The sequence below is a fragment of the Nicotiana tabacum genome, chromosome 4, assembly GCF_000715075.1.
Source record: "Nicotiana tabacum cultivar K326 chromosome 4, ASM71507v2, whole genome shotgun sequence".
Taxonomy (NCBI): Eukaryota; Viridiplantae; Streptophyta; class Magnoliopsida; order Solanales; family Solanaceae; genus Nicotiana; species Nicotiana tabacum.
The window spans coordinates 84,575,907-84,597,159 of NC_134083.1; the positions used below are offsets into that span (position 1 = coordinate 84,575,907).

At 40.1% G+C, this 21,253-nt stretch overlaps 1 protein-coding gene across 1 annotated transcript; it reads right to left on the minus strand.

Moving 5' to 3' along the window:
• Nucleotides 1–17,109: 17,109 nt before the first annotated feature.
• On the minus strand, nt 17,110–19,015 carry LOC107819998 (transcription factor bHLH93). The gene is made up of 4 exons (XM_016646207.2): nt 18,767–19,015; nt 17,973–18,110; nt 17,658–17,831; nt 17,110–17,453 (listed from the first exon to the last, which is right to left on the minus strand). Exons 1-4 carry the CDS (start codon nt 18,845–18,847, stop codon nt 17,358–17,360), a joined length of 489 nt encoding a protein of 162 aa, XP_016501693.1. The 5' UTR covers nt 18,848–19,015; the 3' UTR covers nt 17,110–17,357.
• Nucleotides 19,016–21,253: the final 2,238 nt, after the last annotated feature.

Below are 21,253 nucleotides of genomic sequence, written 5' to 3' on the forward strand. Positions count from 1 at the left end.
TTGCATTTGTCACCACGCAATGACTTTTGAGTTTTGTACTCCAAAGTCTTTGCATAGTAAAAACAACCAAACTTGTACTATTCCTTCTTGAATTTCAGCTTTTATCAACACAAAATTCAAATACTCAAATTCAATAAAAACAAATTCACTAAGCACTTGAAACTTTTATCATAAACTATCATGACTAAGCGAATAACTATTTCAAAACTAATGAATAACTAATTAACAGTGATTAATAACTATGAACGACTAAGCTAACATAAATTAAACACAACTAATAATTAAAATATAAATAATAATAATAAAAATAAATAAATAAATAAAATCATAAATTATGCTAGACATAAACTAAATACAATACAATGAGAAAAAATAAACAAAGAAAACGAGAATAGGGATATACCAAACGAGGGCGTTCAGGGTAGTTGCCGGAATTTGGCTGGATTTTTAGTTGCAGGATTTTTGGGATGAAATTGACATCAATAGGTAGGTCTTGATGAAATCTATCCATTGATGTAGGTATTGTGGGGTGGTAATGGCCGAAACTTCAAGATTTTGGGCAAAAAGGTGGCGGCTAAAGTTTCCTAGATCTAAAATTCAAGGAGTTTGAGGGGTTTTTGAAGGATTTGGTTTGGAGATATAGAAAGAGGAGGTTGTTGAGATTACATGGTGTGAATTTGGGGGTGTTTGGAGGTTGGCCATCGTCGGTGGGCGATTTTCGGCGGCGGTGAAGAGAAGAGAGAGAGAGAGAGAACAGTTAAAGAGTTATGCTGGAAATGAGGGAATGTTTCAGATTTTTTAGGCTTTAAATACCTCTTGAGAGATCAAATATGAACCATTAGATCAAAGGGTGATCAATGGGTGAGATTTGATCTTGGGTCACTTAATGAAACGACGTAGTTTTGAGGCAAAATTATGCCGTTTCAGACCCTTTCAAGGGCAGCCCCTTATCTTGCACTTTTGGTCACTTTCTCTTTCAAATTTAACCCAATTTATTCGTTAATCCTACTTATTAAACTAAATTTACACAAATAAATAAATTAATTAACTTATTTAAATGATCAATTAACTAGATTAATTCACCAATTGAAATAATTAGTTAATTCTTAAAATGCACAAATAAAGAAAGAACCATTTTTTGGTATTTTTATGATAGGAAATATGCAATCAAAGACATAAAAATTGGGAAAAATAATTAAAGTAACAAAACACTAATGACTTTAGGAGGTTAAAATAGTACAAAAATAGGTATTCACATCCACTGCTGATGTTCAAATTTTTGCTAGGTGGCACGGAAGAATTTTAGAAGTATTCCTCATGGGATGATCGTGTATGAGAGATGTGTTAGACATTCCGGCGGTGGAGATGGAATCAGAAATGGTGATTCGTGTGTTCTATGGATTTGGAAACCGGGAGTTTTCAGGAGCAGATTGTTTCGTGGTTGTGGGTTGTGAAGTTGTGGCCAGAGCTAGCCAGATGATAGGAAGTGTTATGATTCAGTCATTATGGATATTTGGAGGGTTATTTATCTATTGTGGGTGGTCAGAGTTGATTTGGGGTTCATTGATAAGCCCAATAAGTATGTGCTTTCTACACCGGGTCAGACTAGTCGACTCCATACTGCTATTGTTGAGGGATGTGACATTCGGTTGGTGTTGAGCTTATTTGTTTTCTAATATATTTAGTGAGTTACTCTTTCTATGCTACGAGGGGTTGGGATTCGTTGGTTGTATGCACACATGGTGCAGTTCTTTTGGGACTTTATAGCTGAATTTACGTGAGATGAGTATTTAGGTATCGCATGATTGATTGAATATTGGTTATGTCCTTTCAAGTTTTGGGTGGCATTGTGTCATTGGCTTCTCCGTGGTTATGGCAATGCACTTTGGGTACTTGATGACGAATTGTGCGTGGTTATTGATTTTGAGCATGGTGGCTCGAGGTATATCATATGGGCCAGTGTTTGGATGGGGTCGCACATTGCGGCGGAGTTATATTGAGATATGATCCTTTGTGTTAGATTCGTGTGTTATGGTTCTACGGTGTGTGATGGGTTCTTAGCATTGCGTTGTGGTGGTACCCGTTGAGCTTGAGGGGCGGTTCTCTTGTTTGAGTCATTTTCGTGATTGAGTACATTTGGATTGTTTCTTATTGGTGCATGGATTGCACGGTTTATGACTCTGGGTAGTATTGGTATTGCGTGTCAATAGAGTAGTTGGTATATGATAAGATAAATTCGTCGGATCTAGGATGGGTGCTATCGGATTTGATTGCGGTATATTTGGAAGGATAATATCGGAAGTCGGCTTAGGAATTGGCTATAGTTCTTGTTGAAGTAGGGGGACCTCCATGACTTGTTGGTCTGATGAATGGTTATGAGTTTTCGCGTGTTTCTTTCATCATCAGCAGTGTACGAAGGTTTTAGGATGAGGTTTGGTTTGACATGAGGTTTATTACCGAAATTGGGTTGTTTTGGATAGTTGCTATGATTAGAAATCATTGCTATGAGTATTTGAGTTATGCGGTATATCATGTGATTACATCTTGGGTTATGGATATGGCTTGATACAGCTTTTTCAGACTTATACAGAGTGTTGATGCGAGATTCTGATCTTATAGAAAGTTCTGGATATTGGAAATTGGATTCTAAGGCTTATGGGCTAAGTTGATATAAGGAAATCTCAGTTATGTTGTGTTATCAGACCTATATGGATGGGGTGATGTGAGATCACCCCCGGGTATATGAATGGTAAGGTTACACGGCGGTTTTATGACTTTGAGAACAACTCTGGACACGTTCGACGACGAACATATGTTTAAGTGGGGGAGAATGTAACGACCCAACCGGTCGTTTTGAGCATTTGAACTTCGCTCGATGGTTTACAGGTATGAGTAGCTCCGTATGATGTATTATGACTTATGTGAATCGTCGGTTTTGATTTTCAGGTTATTCGGAATCGAATTAGAAGAATGGATTTCATTGTTGAAGCTTTAAATTGGGAGAGTTAACCAAGTTTGACTTTTTGTGAATTTGAACCCGGAACGGAGTTTTGATGATTCCGGTAGGTCCAATGGGTGATTTTAGACTTTGGATCGCGTCCGGATTGTGATTTGGAGGTCCGTAGTGGAATTTGGCTTGAAATGGCGGAAGTAGGATTTTTAGAAAGTTTGACTGGGAGTGAACTTTTTGATATCGGATTCGGATTGTGATTCCGAAAATTGAAATAGCTTTGTTTTGTCATTTGGGACTTGTGTGCAAAATTTGGGTTCATTCCGGGTTGATTTGCTATGTTTCGGCTCGAGTTATTGAAGTTGAAAAGTTCAAAGTTCATAGATTTTGATTTGAGGTGTGATTCACTGTTTTGATGTTGTTATGTGTGTTTTGAGACCTCGAATAGGTCCGTATTGTGTTATGGAACTTATTGGTATGTTCGGACGAGGTCCCGAGGGGCTCGGTTGAATTTCGGAAGTAGTTCGGATCATTTCAAATGGCTTTGCATTACTGGTTTTTCTGTTGTTACATGTTGCTTTTGCCATTCTTCGCAATCGCGAAGGTGTAGCCGCGATCGCGAAAGGTGTTTGGTCAGTAGAGCTATTTGTTCTTCGCGTTCGTGCTTCTAAGGTCGCGTTCGCACTGGGTTGAAGATTTTTATCTTCGCGCCCGCGTCCATTGCTATGTGTTCACGTAGTGTTGAGGTTTGGCAGCTGGGAGTTGGAAAATTCTTCAACGCGATCGCAAAAGGTGAGTCATGTTCGTGAAGCTTTGCATCAGTGTTCATCGCGTTAGTGTGGGGTGTATCGCGAACACGTAGTGCTTTTGGTGGCAGTGTATTTTTGTTCATCGCGAATGAGATAGACTTCCCACGTTCGCGTAAGAGGATGCTTGGGCAGAAGTATACAGTACTCTATTTCGGGGGTTTCGGTCATTTTTGCATTTTTGGAGCTACGGAGCTCGGATTGAGGCGATTCTTGAGGCAATTTTCAGCATGTGGACTAGGGTAAGTGTTCTCTACTCATTTTTGATTTTATATCATGAATCTATCTTCGTTTTTGGCATTTGATTGAGGATTCCAAAAGAGAAATTTGGGGTTTTTAGCCTAAAGTTTAATAAAGTTAATTTTTGAGTTTTGAACATCGATTCGGAGTCTGATTTGAGTGAAATTTGTATGGTTGGACTCATAATTGAATGGGTTGTCAAATTTTGTGAGTTTTGTCAGGTTCCGATGTGTGGGCCCGGGTTGGACGTTTTGGCCGAATTTGGGCTTTTGATTAAAGATTCGACCTTTTTCATTTGGAATTGTTTCCTTGGGCTTTATTTGATGTATTTGAGTTTCTTTTGGCCAGTTTTGAGTCGTTCGAGGTTTCTACGGCTAGATGGCATTTTTGGAGCATCGCTTGGCTTGCTCGGTATTGAAATTGGCTTGTTCGAGGTAAGTAACACTTCTAAACTTTGTGCTTAGGGTATGAAATCCTAAATTACATGTTATATCATTGGTGTTGAGGTGACGCACATACTAGGTGACGGGTGTGTGGGCGTGCACCGTATAAGTTGTATTCCGTTATTTCTGTGGTACTGTGTAGCTACCTGATCATATCTGTAACCATGAAATCCACGTACTAGAGCTATTGAGCTATGTTAGAAACCATGTCTAGGCTACGTGCTTACTCTGTTGGGACCCATTGAGGTCGTTACTGTTGTTGAGTTATTTGCTTACATTGCAATTTCATACTCAGTCATGTTCATTCAGTTCATTTCATACATCAATCTCTGTTGCTACATATTGATACATCGCATCATTATTTTGGGCTGATATTTCATGACATTGAGAGCTCGAGAGACTGGAGAGATTGATGACTGAGTGAGGCCGAGGGCCTAATTGTAAGATATTATATTATGGAACGTGATTTGTCCGTGAGGATCCAGATATTATACTATAGCACGTGAATTGTCTGTGCAACACGTGAGTTATCCGTATGGATCTAGATATTGATACTATAGCACGTGAGTTGTCCGTGCAGCATATGAGTTGTCCGTGTGGATTATAGCTCTTAGGTTGTATGAGCCCCTCCATAGTCTATACACACCCCCAGTGAGCGCAGGTACCAACTGTGTGTGAGTGCTGAGTGCCGAGTGAATGGGAGGACTGAGTGACTGTGAGGACTGAGTGATTAGGAGGACTGAGTGACTGGGAGGACTGAGTGAATTGATACTCTGAAAGTATGCATATGGTCTTTATTACTGATTTGCATCGCATTTGGCATGCACACTTGACATATAGGCATAGAGATGCATTTTTCCTCATGATGTATAGTATCACGTCATTTATGACTTCTCATACATTTTGACATATGGGCATAGAGAGACATCTTACACTTGCTATCTGAAAGGAAAATAAAACATCTTATTGATAGTTGAAAGAATTTTTGGGAAAGTCACAGTTTTCAAACTTACTCATATCTTTGGCAATTTCGATAAAATATTTGGGTTTTCACTAAGATACTTGAAAAGCATGCCTATTTTATGGAACTGTGAACGAGCTGAGCATTTTATTTCTGAGATACTCCTTTTATTACTTGTACTACACTTTTATGAATTTTTGTTTGATATTGGTATTGGACCCGACCTTTGTTCTAGCTCGTCACTACTTTCAACCTAAGGTTAGGTTTATTACTTATTGAGTACATGGGGTCGGTTGTACTCGCGTGCAGATATTGACTGCTGACTTGTTGTGATCGACGGGAGCTAGAATTGAAGATGTACCTGTGTTCCAGTTATAGTTGCCTCTTGATTAAGGTAGCCTTAGATCTATAAAAAAAACTCTGTTTATGTACTCTTCAATCAGATGATGTATTTACTTCATTTCAGCTTTGTAAACTCTATTCTTAGAAGCTCATGAATTGTATTACCAGTCCTTAGGAAATGTATATGATTCAGATATTCTCTCTCAATTAATTGTCATATTAATATTATTAGAATTGGATAGTTATTAGTTGGCTTACCTAGCGGGTTGGGTTAGGTGCCATCACGACTAGTTGGATTTGGGGTCGTGACATGGATCTTCCCTGAGCTGGATTTGCCCTAAATCGTATTGAGTGACTGAGTGTGATGGATGGATCTTCCCTGGGCTAGATCTGCCCTGTACAGTGAATCATTTAATATAGACCAATGCAATTGTATCCTTGTAGTCATACTAAGATTTGTATCGATTCTCATATGTTTTAATAAGACTTTTCAACTTTTGATATTTCTTTATTTATTTGATCACCTATCCTAATTACATAATCCACATAGTTTAAAATTTGGTTGGGTCCCACAATTGTGAACCTCAAAGAGTGCCTAACACCTTCACTCCGAGGTAATTTGAGCTCTTACCCAATCTTTAGTGGCATTGACTAGTCAAACAGAGTTATTCGCAAATAGGTGCCCTAACGCACCTTAAAAATCGTTAGGTGGCGACTCTTCTCTTTTAATACCCATTTAAAAGAGTTGTCACACGTCGAAACCCGATTGCGCGAGAAGAAGGGGCGCGACACCAGGAAATCGGACCTTTTCAAAGTGAAACAGAAGGATAACGAGATGCTCAGAGAGTTCGTATCCCGATTTCAAATGAAACGAATGGACCTGCTACCTGTCGCTGATGATTGGTCCGTTCAGACTTTCACCCAAGGGCTCAACGTTCGAAGCTCGGTGGCTTCACAACAGTTGAAACAAAACCTGATAGAATATCCGGTCGTTACTTAGGTCGATGTGCATAACCGGTATCAATCGAAGATCAAAGTGGATGATGATCAACTTGGGGCCCCTTCGGGGTCTATTTATACCGTCAGAAACATCAACAGATTCAAGAGAGACATCGATCGTGAACCAAGACCAAATAGGGATCGGTACCAGCCGTATAATGGAGACCGAAGAAGCAGTGGGTACAGGCGAAACTCTATGAGAAATAAAAGGAAAAGTGATCGAGGTCAGAGTAACCGGGGACTCATGAACAAAAATAGCTAAAGAAGCACCGAGGTTATCGGAATATAACTTTAATGTCGATGCTGTCGCCATTGTATCAGCTATCGGACTCATCAAAGATACCAAATGGCCTCGACCTCTATAATCCGATCCAACCCAAAGGGATTCTAAAAAGATATGTAAATATCACGACACTCACGGCCACAGAACGGAGGATTGCCGACACTTGAGAGAGGAAGTAGCTTGACTATTCAACAGCGGGCATCTTCGAGAATTCCTGAGCGATGGAGCCAAGAATCATTTCAGGAATAGGGATTCTAATAAACAGACTGAACAAGAAGAACTTCAACACGTCATTAACATGATCATTGGTGGGGTCGATACCCCTCAGGGGCCGATGTTGAAACGCACCAAAGTGTCCATCACGAGGGAGAAATGAACTCGAGATTACATACCGGAAGGACCCTTGTATTTCAACGACGAGGACGCAGAAGGGATCGTGTAGCCCCACAATGATGCACTAGCAATATCTGTACTCATAAATAAAATTCGAGTTAAACGTGTGTTAATTGATCCAGGTAGCTAGGCCAACATCATTCGATCGAGGGTCGTGGAGCAGCTCGGTCTACACGATCAAATCGTGTCTGCAGTCCAAGTTCTAAACGGATTCAACATGGCATGTGAAACCACTAAGGGTGAGATAACATTACTGGTGAACACCACCGGGATCATCCAGGAAGCCAAGTTTTACGTAATCGAAGGAGACGTGAGGTAAAACGCTTTGCTCGGAAGGCCATGGATCCACAACATGAGGGAAAGTAGCCTCAACTCTGCACCAAGTAGTAAAATTCCCAACACCAAGCGAAATTAAAACAATCTACGGAGAACAGCCAGCCACAAAGGAGATATTTGCGGTCGAAGAGGCGATTCTGATATCCGCACTTGCAATGACAAAGGGGTCGAGTTCGGTCACAAAGCCAGAAACTAAATAGCAATTACCGACACAAAGGACTAATGAAGACGATGATTATGATTATGGGGTACCCAGGTTTTTTATAGCTCCCGATGATTCTGATGCCACTAAATAGACGGCCGAGGAGCTATAACATGTCATATTGGTCGAGCACCTACCCAATCGAAAGGTATACCTAGGCACGGGATTAAATCCCGAGCTCAGAAAAAAACTCATTCAGTTTTTTATAGCTAACATAGATTGTTTCGCTTGGTCCCACCTTGACATGATAGGGATCCCGCCAGAAATAATCACTCATAAGCTAAGCCTGGACCCGAAATCCCATCTGGTGAAGCAGAAGAGGAGACCCCAGTCCGAGATCAAACATGCTTTCATCAAGGACGAGGTATCTAAACTCCTTAAGGTTTCATTCGGGAGGTTAAATACCCGGATTGGTTAGCAAACGTAGTGGTAGTCGCTAAAAAGGGGAATAAATTAAGAATGTGTGTAGACTATAAGGATGTGAATAAGTCATGTCCCAAGGACTCTTTCCCTTTGCCCAACATCGATCGCATGATTAATGCCACGGCCGGCCACGAGATCCTCAGTTTTCTCGATGCCTACTCCGGGTACAACCAAATACGGATGGACCCGGGTGACCAGGAAAAAACCTCATTCATCACTAAATACGGCACCTACTGCTATAACGTGATGCCATTTGGGTTTTAAAAAATGTTGGTGCCACTTACCAACGCCTAGTAAATCAGATGTTCGAAGAACAAATAGGAAAATCAATGGAGGTTTATATTGACTATATGTTGGTTAAGTCCCTGCGAGCAGAGGACCATTTAAAACATTTGCAGGAGACCTTCAGCATATTGAAGAAATATAATATGAAGCTGAACCCGGAGAAATGTGCGTTTGGAGTTGGGTCACGTAAATTCCTCGGATTCATGGTATCCAATCGGGGAATCGAGATCAACCTCGACAGGATCAAAGCCATCGAAGATATCACGGTTGTGGACAATGTGAAGGCCGTGCAAAGATTAACCGGGCGCATAGCCGCCCTTGGACGATTCATCTCGAGGTCCTTCGACAAGAGCCACCGGTTCTTCACACTATTGAAAAAGAAGAAGAATTTTTTGTGGACCCTGAAGTTCCAACAGGTCTTGGAGGAACTCAAGCAGTATCTATCGAGTCCACCGCTGCTCCATACGCCAAAGATAGACGAACAACTATACTTGTACTTGGCAGTATCGGAGATAGAGGTAAGTGGAGTCCTGGTCCGGGAGGAGAAAGGTACGCAATTTCCAATTTACAATGTTAGCAGGCTCCTAGGTGAGGCCGAACTAGGTATCCTCACCTAGAAAAGATGGTGCTCGCTTTGCTAAGCGCCTCTAAAAAGCTAAAACCATACTTTCAGTGTCACCCCATATGTGTCGTGACTACTTACCCACTGAGGAATGTTATGCATAAGCCCGAGCTTTTGGGCCGGTTGGCCAAATGGGCCGTGGAAATCAGTGGATATGATATTGAATATCGACCCCAGACCGCCATTAAGTCTCAAATTTTGGCAGACTTTGTGGCCTACTTTACGTCGGCCCTAATACCCGAGTTCGAAAGAGAATTATTAATCAACTCAGGAACCTTCTCGGGGATCTGGACCCTCTTTAGGGACAGCGCCTCGAACGCAAAAGGGTCCGAACTTGGCATCGTATTGAAGCCACCAACAGGCAATGTAGTTAGACAATCTATAAGGACTGTGAAATTAACTAACAATGAGGTCGAGTATGAGGCCATGATTGCAGGTCTCGAACTAGCCAAAATCTTGGGGGCAGAGGTAATTGAAGCTAAGTGCGACTCCTTCCTTATGGTAAACCAAGTTAATGGGACGTTCGAGGTCAGAGAAGAACGAATGCAAAGGTACCTGGATAAATTACAGGTAACATTACATCAATTCAAAGAATGGACTTTGCAACACGTACCTCGAGATCAAAATAGTGAGGTCGATGCCCTCAGTAACCTAGGGTCATCGATCGAGGATGACGATTTCAACCCGGGGGCAGTCGTACAACTTATGAGATCGGTAATGGAAGAAGTTCATTCCTAGATTAACTCAACGAGCCTAACTTGGGACTGGAGAAATAAATATATAGAATACTTGAAGACCGTAAAACTGCCATCGAATCTAAAGGAATCGAGGGCCCTACATACAAAGGCAGCCCGGTTTATTCTGCCTGAATATGGAACCCTATTCAGGAGAACATTCGATGGACCACTCATGATATGTCCAGGACCAGGGGACACCGAGTACGTTTTGAGGGAAATCCATGAAGGCACCTGTGGAAATCATTCAGGCGCCAAATCATTGGTTCGAAAAATTATCTGAGCCGGCTACTACTGGATCGATATGGAAAAGGATGTGAAGGAGTTCGTACGAAAATGTGATGAATGTCAAAGACATGCTCCGATGATTCGTCAGCCCGAGGAGTTGCTGCATTCAGTTTTGTCACCATGGTCGTTCATGAAGTAGGGAATGGATAACGTTGGCCCCCTTCCGTGGGCACCCGGTAAGGCTCAATTTATATTATTTATGACTGACTATTTTTCTAAGTGGGTAGAAGCCCAGGCATACGAAAAGGTCAGGCAGAAGCAAGTCATCGATTTCATTTGGGACCACATCATATGCCGGTTTGGAATGCCGGCCGATATCGTGTGCGACAACGGGAAATAATTCATCGGCAGCAAAGTTAGCAAGTTTCTCTAAGATCATAAGATCAAAAGGATCCTATCAACACCCCACCACCCTAGTGGGAACGGGCAAGCAGAATTGACCAACAAAACCATACTCCTAAACCTCAAGAAGAGACTGACCGAAGCCAAAGGAAAATGGAAGAAAATCCTGCCCAAAATCTTATGGGCATACCGTACGACCTCAAACCCGTTCTCACTAGTTTACGGCGCCGAAGCTCTAATACCAGTCGGAGAACCAAGTCTCAGGTTCCGATATGCAACCAAGGAATCAAATGACGAGGCTATGAACACGAGCCTAGATCTATTAGATGAAAGGCGCGAAACAGCCTTTGTCCAGTTGGCTGCCCAAAAACAGCGGATCAAGAGATATTACTATCGAAGGGCCAACCTTCGACACTTCAATGTCAGAGACTTAGTGTTAAGGAAGGTCACACTAAACACCCGGAACCCAAACGAAGGAAATATGGGGCCGAACTGGGAAGGACCTTATCAAATTATCGAGATCACCGGTAAAGGATCGTACAAGCTCGGAACAATGAACGGTGAGCAACTACCGAACAACTGGAACATAACTCACTTGAAGCGATACTATTGTTAAAGTACGATCCCATTCATTTCCTTTTATTTATTTACATTACGAATTAATACTTGCAGGCAATCATCAAAAAATGATATAATCTTTAGGCATGAAAGCATGCGTTGCACTCTTTTTCCCTTGAACCGGTTTTGTCCCAAATGGGTTTTCCAGCAAGGTTTTTAACAAGGCAATAGTAAATCATGCTAACTTAGAATTGAAGGCAGGTTACAAACCGGTATCAAAAATCATGACAACAGTATTCGAGGCCTCTCTACGCTCGGCCCCGAACACTGAGGGGCATCACCCTCAGATAACAACTTTAATAAGGAAGGAAACTTTATGATTGAATGGTCTCGTCTCATTCGATAGGATTTACTCTAAGGTCCAAGCGGTTAAATGAACTGTGCCCGCATAGACTTCTCGAGCCTTGGCACAAAATTTGTACACATGTGTAACTATTACGCACAAAAATAAAAAGAAGTTTCTACCTTGGGGATAAATATCTTGTCCCTTAAGAATTTCTCTTTTTTCTTTTTTTCTTAAGGAATTTCCTATATTCGATCCCTTAAAGATATCGAGCCCAAGGGCCGCCTTTACCCGGGTTCAAACAATCACTCCCAATCCGGGACTGACATCCAAAAATAAACTCGGACGGCTCGGGCTGATAAAGCCCAAGGGCACAAGACCTATTAGGCAATGCCCGAACCTTAAAGGCTACGGCCATCCCCATTCGAAAACTGTTATCTTAGGCAAGTCCGGATAACTCGGGGTAACAAGCCCATTGGGCAACACCCGAATTAAAGGCTACAGTCATACTAAAATGGCTCGGAGACGTCCGAGACCCGTAACAAAAAATAAGGCCTTCAAAATTTCATAACCGGTTCTAAAGGCTACCTTCGGCAAACTATAATCTAAAAAATCATAAGTATTTTGAAGAAAAAGTTTCTGGTCATACCGAACCCCCACGATGCCTTAAACAAAATAATGTCTAAGGAAAGGCCTATTCAAACTTTCGAACATGACTTAACTATTTTATGCTAAGGCATTTCGATCTTTGCAAAACATAATGAATAAAGCAAAGGAAAGCAAAATTCTTAACCTGCCGAAGGGAAAAACAAAGCCGCATATACTATATACAGTGTTTACAAAGGCCGAATGACCCTAACAAAAATACAAAAGTACACAAGTACAAAAAATAGAAAAACAAAAAATTTTACAAAGGCGTCTAAAGAGCCTGGTCTTCTCTGCCCTGGGGTCCATCGGAACCCTCGGAGTCTTTTTTTTATTCTTCTTCGGGGTAGGCCAACTTCTTAGCCTCGGCCTCGAGCACCTCAACGACTTCAATCTCGGCCGATAGATTGAAACCCCAAGCATGAATCTCCTCGAGGGCTTCTCTTCGCAAATGCCTCTTCTCATAATCAACAATGTCCTTCAAGCGGTCCTGGGCCGCCTTGGCATCGGCCTTATATTGGGCCACCATCTCATCAGCATCGGCTTTAACCACTGCGGCCACTGACTTGACCGTTTCAAGTTCCTTGGCCATAATGTTTTGATCAAAGGTAGTCGAACTTAGCCGAGACTAGAGCTCTTTAACCTTTTTGGCTTGCACCTCGACCTTTTACTTTGCTGCTCAAAGTTAGACCTCGACCGAAGTCAGTTGCGCTCGAGCAGCCTCTTTTTACGAGGCCAGACAATCCATCCTTCCCCTATATTCGTCGGTCTCGGCCTTGACAGCATCCATCTCAGCTCGCAGTTGATCGATCTGATCGATTTTTTGTTGGACCTACGGATTCCGACCATTAGTCACCGAGCTTAGCTCTTCGTCACTAACCTCAAATATTTTTACCTGCTCGACCAAGTCGGCATGCTCCTTTCGAGCCACCTCCATCTCATCGCGGAGTCTCTTAACCTCCCCCTTACGTTGCTCACTGAGAAGTTTGTACATATCTCTCTTCTCAGTGAGCTCTTTGGCTTCGGCCTCGAGGAGACTTATCTCTTCTCGATATCGTAGGAAGGTCTCGTGGTGAAGCATCGAGGCCTGCGAATAAAGGAAAAATATTAAGATCATCAAGTAACCAAAGATGGAAAATAAAAAGGTTTGGTAACACCTTACCCGGTTCAATGCCTTCGTGCTTCGTTGAACAAGCATGGAGATTCCACCTCGTTCATCTTTGACTGGTCTTCTTCAGTCACCAAGCACTTGAGGTAGCTAGCTACCCCAACAGGTGCGGAAAGGACCCGGGCATCCTCCGGAATAGAGATAACAATCGACCGCTTCCGACCGGGATCAGCACTCGGGACAAGGAATCAGTTGACCAATCTCGGGCTCAAGCTAGATCCACTTGTCCCCGAGGGTGGACTTCTTCTTGGTACTTCCAAATCACCCAAACCGGTGACATCCTCTATGGCAATAGAGTCCACGCCATCAAAAAAGCTTTTGAGGGGATCGTTCAATCCTTGGACCCCCTCATTTGAATGCTCCTTCGCCGCTTGAGCTTCACCGAACATTGAGTCCGTGAACGAAGGCAATCCCGTTATATCGATGACACTAGGTGGGGCAGAACCGGCATCTTGAGGGTTCTCGAACCTCACTAATGTGTCGACCTCTTGAGTTTGGGAAGGATTGGCCTCTATCGGCCCCCTTTTGGTTGATGCCCATTCTTCAGGGACCGATGGCTCCCGGGCCACTAAAATTTCCTTCTCTTCAGACTCGTCCCTGAGCCGGTAGAGGGAGTCCGAATCAAGTATTTTGGAGCTAGAAGTTTCTTTTGGCTTGTGGATAAGCCTCCTCTTTGGTTTCTTTTTCTCCGAGCTCGGAGAACTCTGAGCCATTTTTCTCTTCTTCTCTTCACCATGTTTCGGAGCAGGGGACTCAATGGGAAAATCATCACTACCGGATGGGGGCCTCATTTGGACATCCTTGGGTAAACCTGCAAAAGGAAATAAAACAAGTAAAGACTTAATCATGCAAAGGGGAAACCAAATATCACTTATGAAAGAGATCTCATCGTGCGAACGGGCCTCCCAGCGTCCCTTTGAAAGCTCGCGCCACGAGTGCTCAGAATAAGGCCTTTGCGATACGATGCCCTCGACCCACTCGTTGAGTCGAGAAACTGCGTTCGGGATCCGAGCAATAGTTGCATCATCACAGAACACCGATAAGAAGGAAGAAAAAGGGTGATAAATAAAACCTTGGAAGCAAAATTATATACTTACGTTTCATGTTCCATTTCTCAGGGAACGGCATGTGCTCGGCCGGGATCAAGTCTGGGGTCCTCACTCGGACAAAACGACTTAGCTAACCTCGATCCTTATCTTCATCGATACTCGAGAATGAGGCTTTACTGGCCCGACAGGCAAGCTTGATCAGTCCCCCCCCGGTAGAGTCGGGGACTGTATAAGCGCATGAGGTGATCGATCGTGAAAGGGCACCCTTTGATCTTGCTTACAAAGAAACAGAGGAGGATTACGATCCTCCAGAAATAAGGGTGAATTTGACCGAGGGTTACCCCGTATATTTTGCAAAAGTCGACAATAACCGGGCCCAAGGGGGCCAACGTGAAGGGATAAGTGTAAAAACTTAAGAATCCCTCGACGTGGGTGGTGATAGCTTCATCAGGTTCGGGAACCACCACATGTTTGTCAGCCCAGTTGTAATCTTTCTTGACTTCGGAGAGAATATCCTCGGTGATCGAGTAGATGTACCTCGAGACCTCCTCACACCGGCCTGGTACAGAGGAGGGCTTTTCGACTTTAAAATCAGCATTTACCGGGCATCCCCCCGGGATGAACATTTTTAGATGAGGTTCTAGTGTTGGTTCCTCGACACCAGTGCGTGAAGCGGTCTCTTCGGTAGCCGGCCGCGAGGTAGAAGGAGTTTTTTTAGGGGGAACGGTTTTGGAAGTTTTCGCCATTTCTTTATAGAGAGGAAATAAGGGAAAATAGGAAGTTAAATGAGTACACTCAGTTGTTTAAGAAAAGGTCGAATGAGAGTTCTTATAAAAAATCTCAAAGTAACCAGAATATAAGTACTTGGAAGTATTGAAATTTCTTAGGAACGACGGCAGAAAGTTTGAATGTAATGTTTGGATGAACAAATAAGGGGTATTTATAGTTCTCCAGCGACGGTTCATATCTAGGAATGGCCGACCAGCAACTGACAAGCGTTTAATGCCATTAAGACTTGACTGACGAGACGTTTCGACGATTTTGTCATTTCTGTCGGGTGATATCGAAGAAAGAATCGGAATCTCATGTCGTTTCTCGTCGTCTACTCTCCGAAAAATGAGGGGACTATCTGTGTACGGTTGAAATCGAGCTCGCCTACGGCATGACAGGTTAGGAACATGACAACCAAAGACTGAAGATCGACTCCGAGTCCCACCGAGCTAGAACCCGGGGTCATAACGCCTGCCTTCGAGAACATTGAGTCTGTAATCTCGGAGTCGACCTTAGTCCCGATTGAGCTCGAAGAAACGTTGTTAGTATAACCAACAGAAGGCCGAAATATCCGTGACCGGTCGGATATTACGACGGAAATCTCGGCACGTATCAACAAGGCACCAGCAATCATCAAATCAAGAGATTTTTTACCGTTTATAGAATTGTACCTAAAGTAGGACTCCTCTATTATATAAAGGGGGTCTGATAATTCATTAGACACATTGTAACACACATTCCAAAGATATATATATCATTATTATTTTAAGCTCTTGTTCCTCTGTATCCTGGCATCGATCGGAGCGTACCTGATTCGAGGGTGATCAATCTCCCAAGACTAAGATCGTTCAATTTGTGTGCTTGCATTTACTTTATCATTATTTATTTCAATTGCGATCTAATTTATCATTTTGTGTCAAATTAATCTACGTATCCTTAAAACTACTTATAAATTCAATTTTTATCCGATTTTGAGGGTAAACAATAAGTGCCGAACAATTAGGTACTCTTATATTAGGCAAAAGTATGATAAAACTTTAGGGAAATTAGTCAATCTATAGAAATATGTTACCCTTAATTTGGAGCTACATATTATAGCAACTGTAACACGTGGTAATTCAGTTCGTAATCTATTGCTCTAGATTATTATGTTCGGTCTACTAATTAAAAGTTTAATAGCCGAGTATCACGAGGAGAAAAATTAAAAGCGCCAACCGTTAATAAATGATGCACTAAAAGAGGAATTTCCCCTTTAAAAAATTTTTATTTTATTTTTGCTTAGGGTTCCATTTTCTGAATGTAAGATTACCTTTTGGCATTTATCACAGGTACTAGGCTGGCAAGAATGGCCCAACTGTACTTTACAAAATGAAGATTTTGCGTTTCTCAAACAAATGTTGTCAGGTCAGAAGTTGGTAAAATGGGCAGTTTTTATGATGGCATTTATTATTTACATAGTATCTGTTTTCACTGATCAGAATCTTAAATTATTGTATATAACAAACAGAAACGCCAGGAGGTGTCTTAATCGCATACATGAATCACAATTCACAGACTTCAAATTATTTTCTAATGTACCTCAGACAAAGATATATAGAGAGAGATATAGCACCTATATATATCAACTATAGTAATAAATTTAAAACCAATAAAACATTTTTTTAATTTGCTGCTTAATTAAGCACCCATTTAGGCAATTTAATTAATTATGGAATAATAAAACACCTTGACTTCTTGTCTCAGATACCCATAAGTAGAAGGCCTATACCTTTCCCACTTTCCAGGAGACTAAATTTGAATAAACTGACATAGGAAGTACTATATGACAGGATAAACATTGTAGGGCTAAAATTAATCAACTTATTCGCAAAGACGCAAATTTTCTGCTAAACTTTAGATTGTACATAATAAATAAGAGTACGGTTGTTTTCTTTTTTCCAGATTGTTACAAGTTACGTGAAAATAAAATCTCTCAAGTATCTATGAGAGTCATTTGACTGGGCAAAATGAATGATCTTTGATCATCAATAATATTATTGAATTAATGGACTAGCCATAATTCCGGATTATATAACTATCATAGCAAGGAATATTAGGGGAAAGTTAAACTTAAAGATCAGAAAAAACGAAAGAGAGATAGTAGTAATTAATAGCTACATTAATTGATTGATTAATTAGTCTTGCTCGTTGCTTTCCCTCCAGTTTTTAATAGCTTCAAAAACTGCTTCTGTCACAACTTGGGCATTGATGGTTTCTTCATTCTCCTCATTCTATAATTGGAAAAAGAATTTTGGCAATTAGTCCAATGCAAGAAATAACTGATTAGTCAAAGACTAAAGTCACATGAAAGAAGAGAAAACTATTCATGCAGGCGGTAGATTATAACCATCAAAAAATAGAGAGAAATAAATTAACATATATAGTTATTTTTGTAATATATGGACATTTTTAATTTATGAAGGCATGAAAATTACCTCTCCGCTAAAAGCTTCTAAACGAAAGGTGTCAGTGCAAGAAACCCTAGCTTCGAGCACGTTAAGGCCAAGCTCCTCAACAACTTCTAATATAGAAACAAGCAAGCCAGGGCAACTTCTTTCTGAATATACATTTACCAAGAAACCTTTTTCTAGGGTTTCCACTTCAACTTGCTGCAAAACATTTCCAGGAAATTAAATAAATAGAGGGAAAAAGAGTGGGAAAGAAAATATCACTTTTGAACAAAGAAAATGTCAAATTAGGTTATATACTAAGTAGAGAATCAAGTAAAGAATTATGGTGGAGAATATTACAGGCCAGGAAGAAGTCTTGTTGGTGGAACTTTGAGCAGGAGTAGTAGTAGTAGTAATGTCATGATTCAGCCTTTCCACTTTGTGTTTCAGTTCTTGAATATACTTTGACGCATCTACTATGATTGAGGTTTCACTAATCTGCATGCCATTAAAACACGAAAAATTAAATTAAGGATCAAAGGAAACCTCAAAGTTCGTTTTTGTACTTGTATATTCGTCTATTTTAGTACAGATATGCATTAGAAAAAGAATGTCTATGAATGAAAAGATCAAGTTATGTTTTGCCCTTTTTACTCTTTTTTAGGTGGAGTAGATAATGAAGCAGAAAAAGACTCTAAAGAAGTCAGAAAATCAATTCACGTTGTGGAGGGAAGTGAATCAATAAATGCATGGTAATATCTCCTTCAACGGCCTAATTTATCAGGTTTCAGGAACTCTGCATAATTTACTGATATATGTACATATTTCCTAAGAAGAAAAGATTGAAAAAAATGATGTTGAAGAATGAAGGTATGAAGAGAAAATTAACGGGAGTATTTCATTTTCTTGGAAAATGGGAAACATAAACATATATACATTAAGTTTGTTAATATAATAGTGTTACGAAAAGTTGTTGCCCCGATCACTTCATATATATATATATATATATATATATATATATATATATATATATATATATATATATATATAGAGAGAGAGAGAGAGAGAGAGAGAGAGAGAGAGAGAGAGAGAGAGAGAGAGAGAGAGAGAGAGAGAGAGAGAGAGAGAGAGAGCTGAGAAATGCAGAGAATTACAGCATGAGATTTAGTGATTGAACGAAGAAGTTGCAACTTCTCATGCAATACTGCCGCTCTTTTCTGCTCCCTAGATACCATTCTCTTCTCTTCTTTTCTTTGCTTTCTTTCTATCTTTCTTTCTCTATTCTCTCTTTCTAAGTGCTGCTCTCTTTAAAGAGAGGGAAAAGGAGCTCTCAAATCAATATCAGCTCTTTGTTTGCTTCCCACATGGCTGCCTCTCATGAGCGCAGTTTCTTATTCACACAAAAACTTCAAATTGTCATATTATTATCCAAGATGCCCTTTGGATAAGAAACATATATAACAAAAATAATTCACTGTCCTTTTAAGACAAAATAAGGACTTCAAAAGCTTAATCAATATCTAGGGCAATGTAATTTGTAGATAAGGGCAACTACGAAGACTTGTCCAAGATAAAATGATGAAAGTTTAAAAATGGAATATTATGATGGTTAGACGTAATTTATTATTACTAAAGTCGAGGATAATTGTCCAGTTGCTTTATCATTTTCTCTTTAATTATCACAGGATCCAATTGTTAATTTTTCGTAACAAGTGACCATCATACATACCGCTTTGTATTACATTTTCCAGTAAACGAAGCCTTTGATTCTAGCTTTTCAAACAGTAACATAGAAATCCTTCTTTCTTTCTTTTTTTGTTGCATTTTGATCGATGTCATTAATTAATATTCCTAGTTTAGACTATATATGCTGATTAAAAACCAAAATTCAGAGTAAGAAAGTATAATATCAACGTTACTTTATACACTAAAAATGTAAACATACACTCTCAGCTCATTTGTAATCAGTTCGACGTAAGTATTTATAATAAGTATATATGGATTTATTACCCATAAAAGACTGTAGGAGATCTTTTACCACAGTTCAAATAATATTAAAAAAATGTATATACTGTCAATATATATATTTAAAATACAGTAGAAAAGGAGGTGAAATGATAATAATATAATTGAATGTCTAGATGGAAGTAATACTTTAGAAAAACCATCTAGCAGTGAGATGGAGAGTGGGGGTTAGGATATTTAGAGTGGTGAAAAACATAAAAGGATTGGAAGGGTGAATAAACCATGCATATATAGTTTATAAAATATAGAAAGTAATAAAGGGAAAGCATGAAAAGAAAAAGGGTAGATGTTTATATTTTTGTGAATTTTGGATGAATCCAAATAGTTTTCACGGGGAATTTGGAGTTCCCCCTTTTCTCCAGCCGTCACCTTTGTCTTCACTCCTCAGTCCTCCTCCTTTCCTCTCTTTCTACACGTGCCTTTCTTCCTCAATCACTATTTTTCCCCCTTTTTTTCCAAATAAATATCTCTGTCTCAACTCTTATCATTATTTGACATATATATATACTGAATAATATGCCTAATGCATGATTAATTTGCTTTTTTTACCGTTCTACCGTACACACTACAATTAGCAGTATCATGGCATCTCGTGATCATATTGGAATACTATATATGTATACACTTAATTCTGTTTTTAGTTCTTTGCCATGTCATATTATCCCCCACGCACACACACACATTTAAATCTGATCATTTCTCAAATGGAGAACCAAGAAAAGTGATCATTATATCTAGAGCTAACGTAACTTGATATCAACACATTGTTTCTGTACTATATAGGCTCCCACGAATTCACCAAAATTACCTCGCTCCTCATATATAACACAAAAACAAAATTGAATCTTGATGCCTTGTCATTATCTCCTGTGCAAAGCCAAAAACCGTAACGCCGTATATAATAACATGATTCGTCGAGCCAATAGGGTAACAAATTGTTCACGAACTATATATTGGTGAAACAATCAAGCTAAGTAGATCTAAAAATTCAAAATAAACTGAAAACATCGAGACAACAGGAATCAAGGAAACAGGAAAACGGCCCATGAACTTCGTTTGGATTTAATTAATAAAAGATACAAACTATATAGAGATAGAGAGAGAGAAGATAGAGTATATTGTAAGTAGGAGTAGGGGGAGGTAGCTAGTATCCAATATATCTCCACAGAATGGTGTCACGAGATGTTATCAGTATTGCAAATAGGAACAGTTCATTAATAAGGAAGTTGGCATAAGGTTCTTGCTTCAAAGATTGTCTCCATTCCTCAAGGACAAATGCACGTACCCAACCTCTTCACATGTTCCCCTTTTATCATTACTACAAAACAATTCTCTCCATACATTTCTCCTGCTTCAACCTTGTCTCTTCCTCATTTCTCTGTTAATTTTGTTCCCTCTCTAACCCTTTTGTTAATTATTAGCTAAACTAATAAATAGTGTTTATCTCTTATCTTTCCTCCTAGTAATTTTGTCATATAATCACCACTAGCTAGCCTACGCGTCATACGAACCATGGCAGTGGCGGAGACACTCTTTACTTCAGGGTGTCATTAATTATCAGACACCGTTTCGCAAAATATTTTTCTTATATATGTATGTAAATAATATTGTTGTAA

Coding starts and splice junctions, on each gene's coding strand:
- LOC107819998 (XM_016646207.2), bottom strand. CDS start 18,847: ATGGTATCTAGGGAGCAGAAAAGAGCGGCAGTATTGCATGAGAAGTTG. Junction 17,832..17,972: donor ACAAGACTTCTTCCTGGCCT/GTAATATTCTCC, acceptor AATGTTTTGCAG/CAAGTTGAAGTGGAAACCCT. Junction 17,454..17,657: donor TAGAAGCTTTTAGCGGAGAG/GTAATTTTCATG, acceptor TTCCAATTATAG/AATGAGGAGAATGAAGAAAC.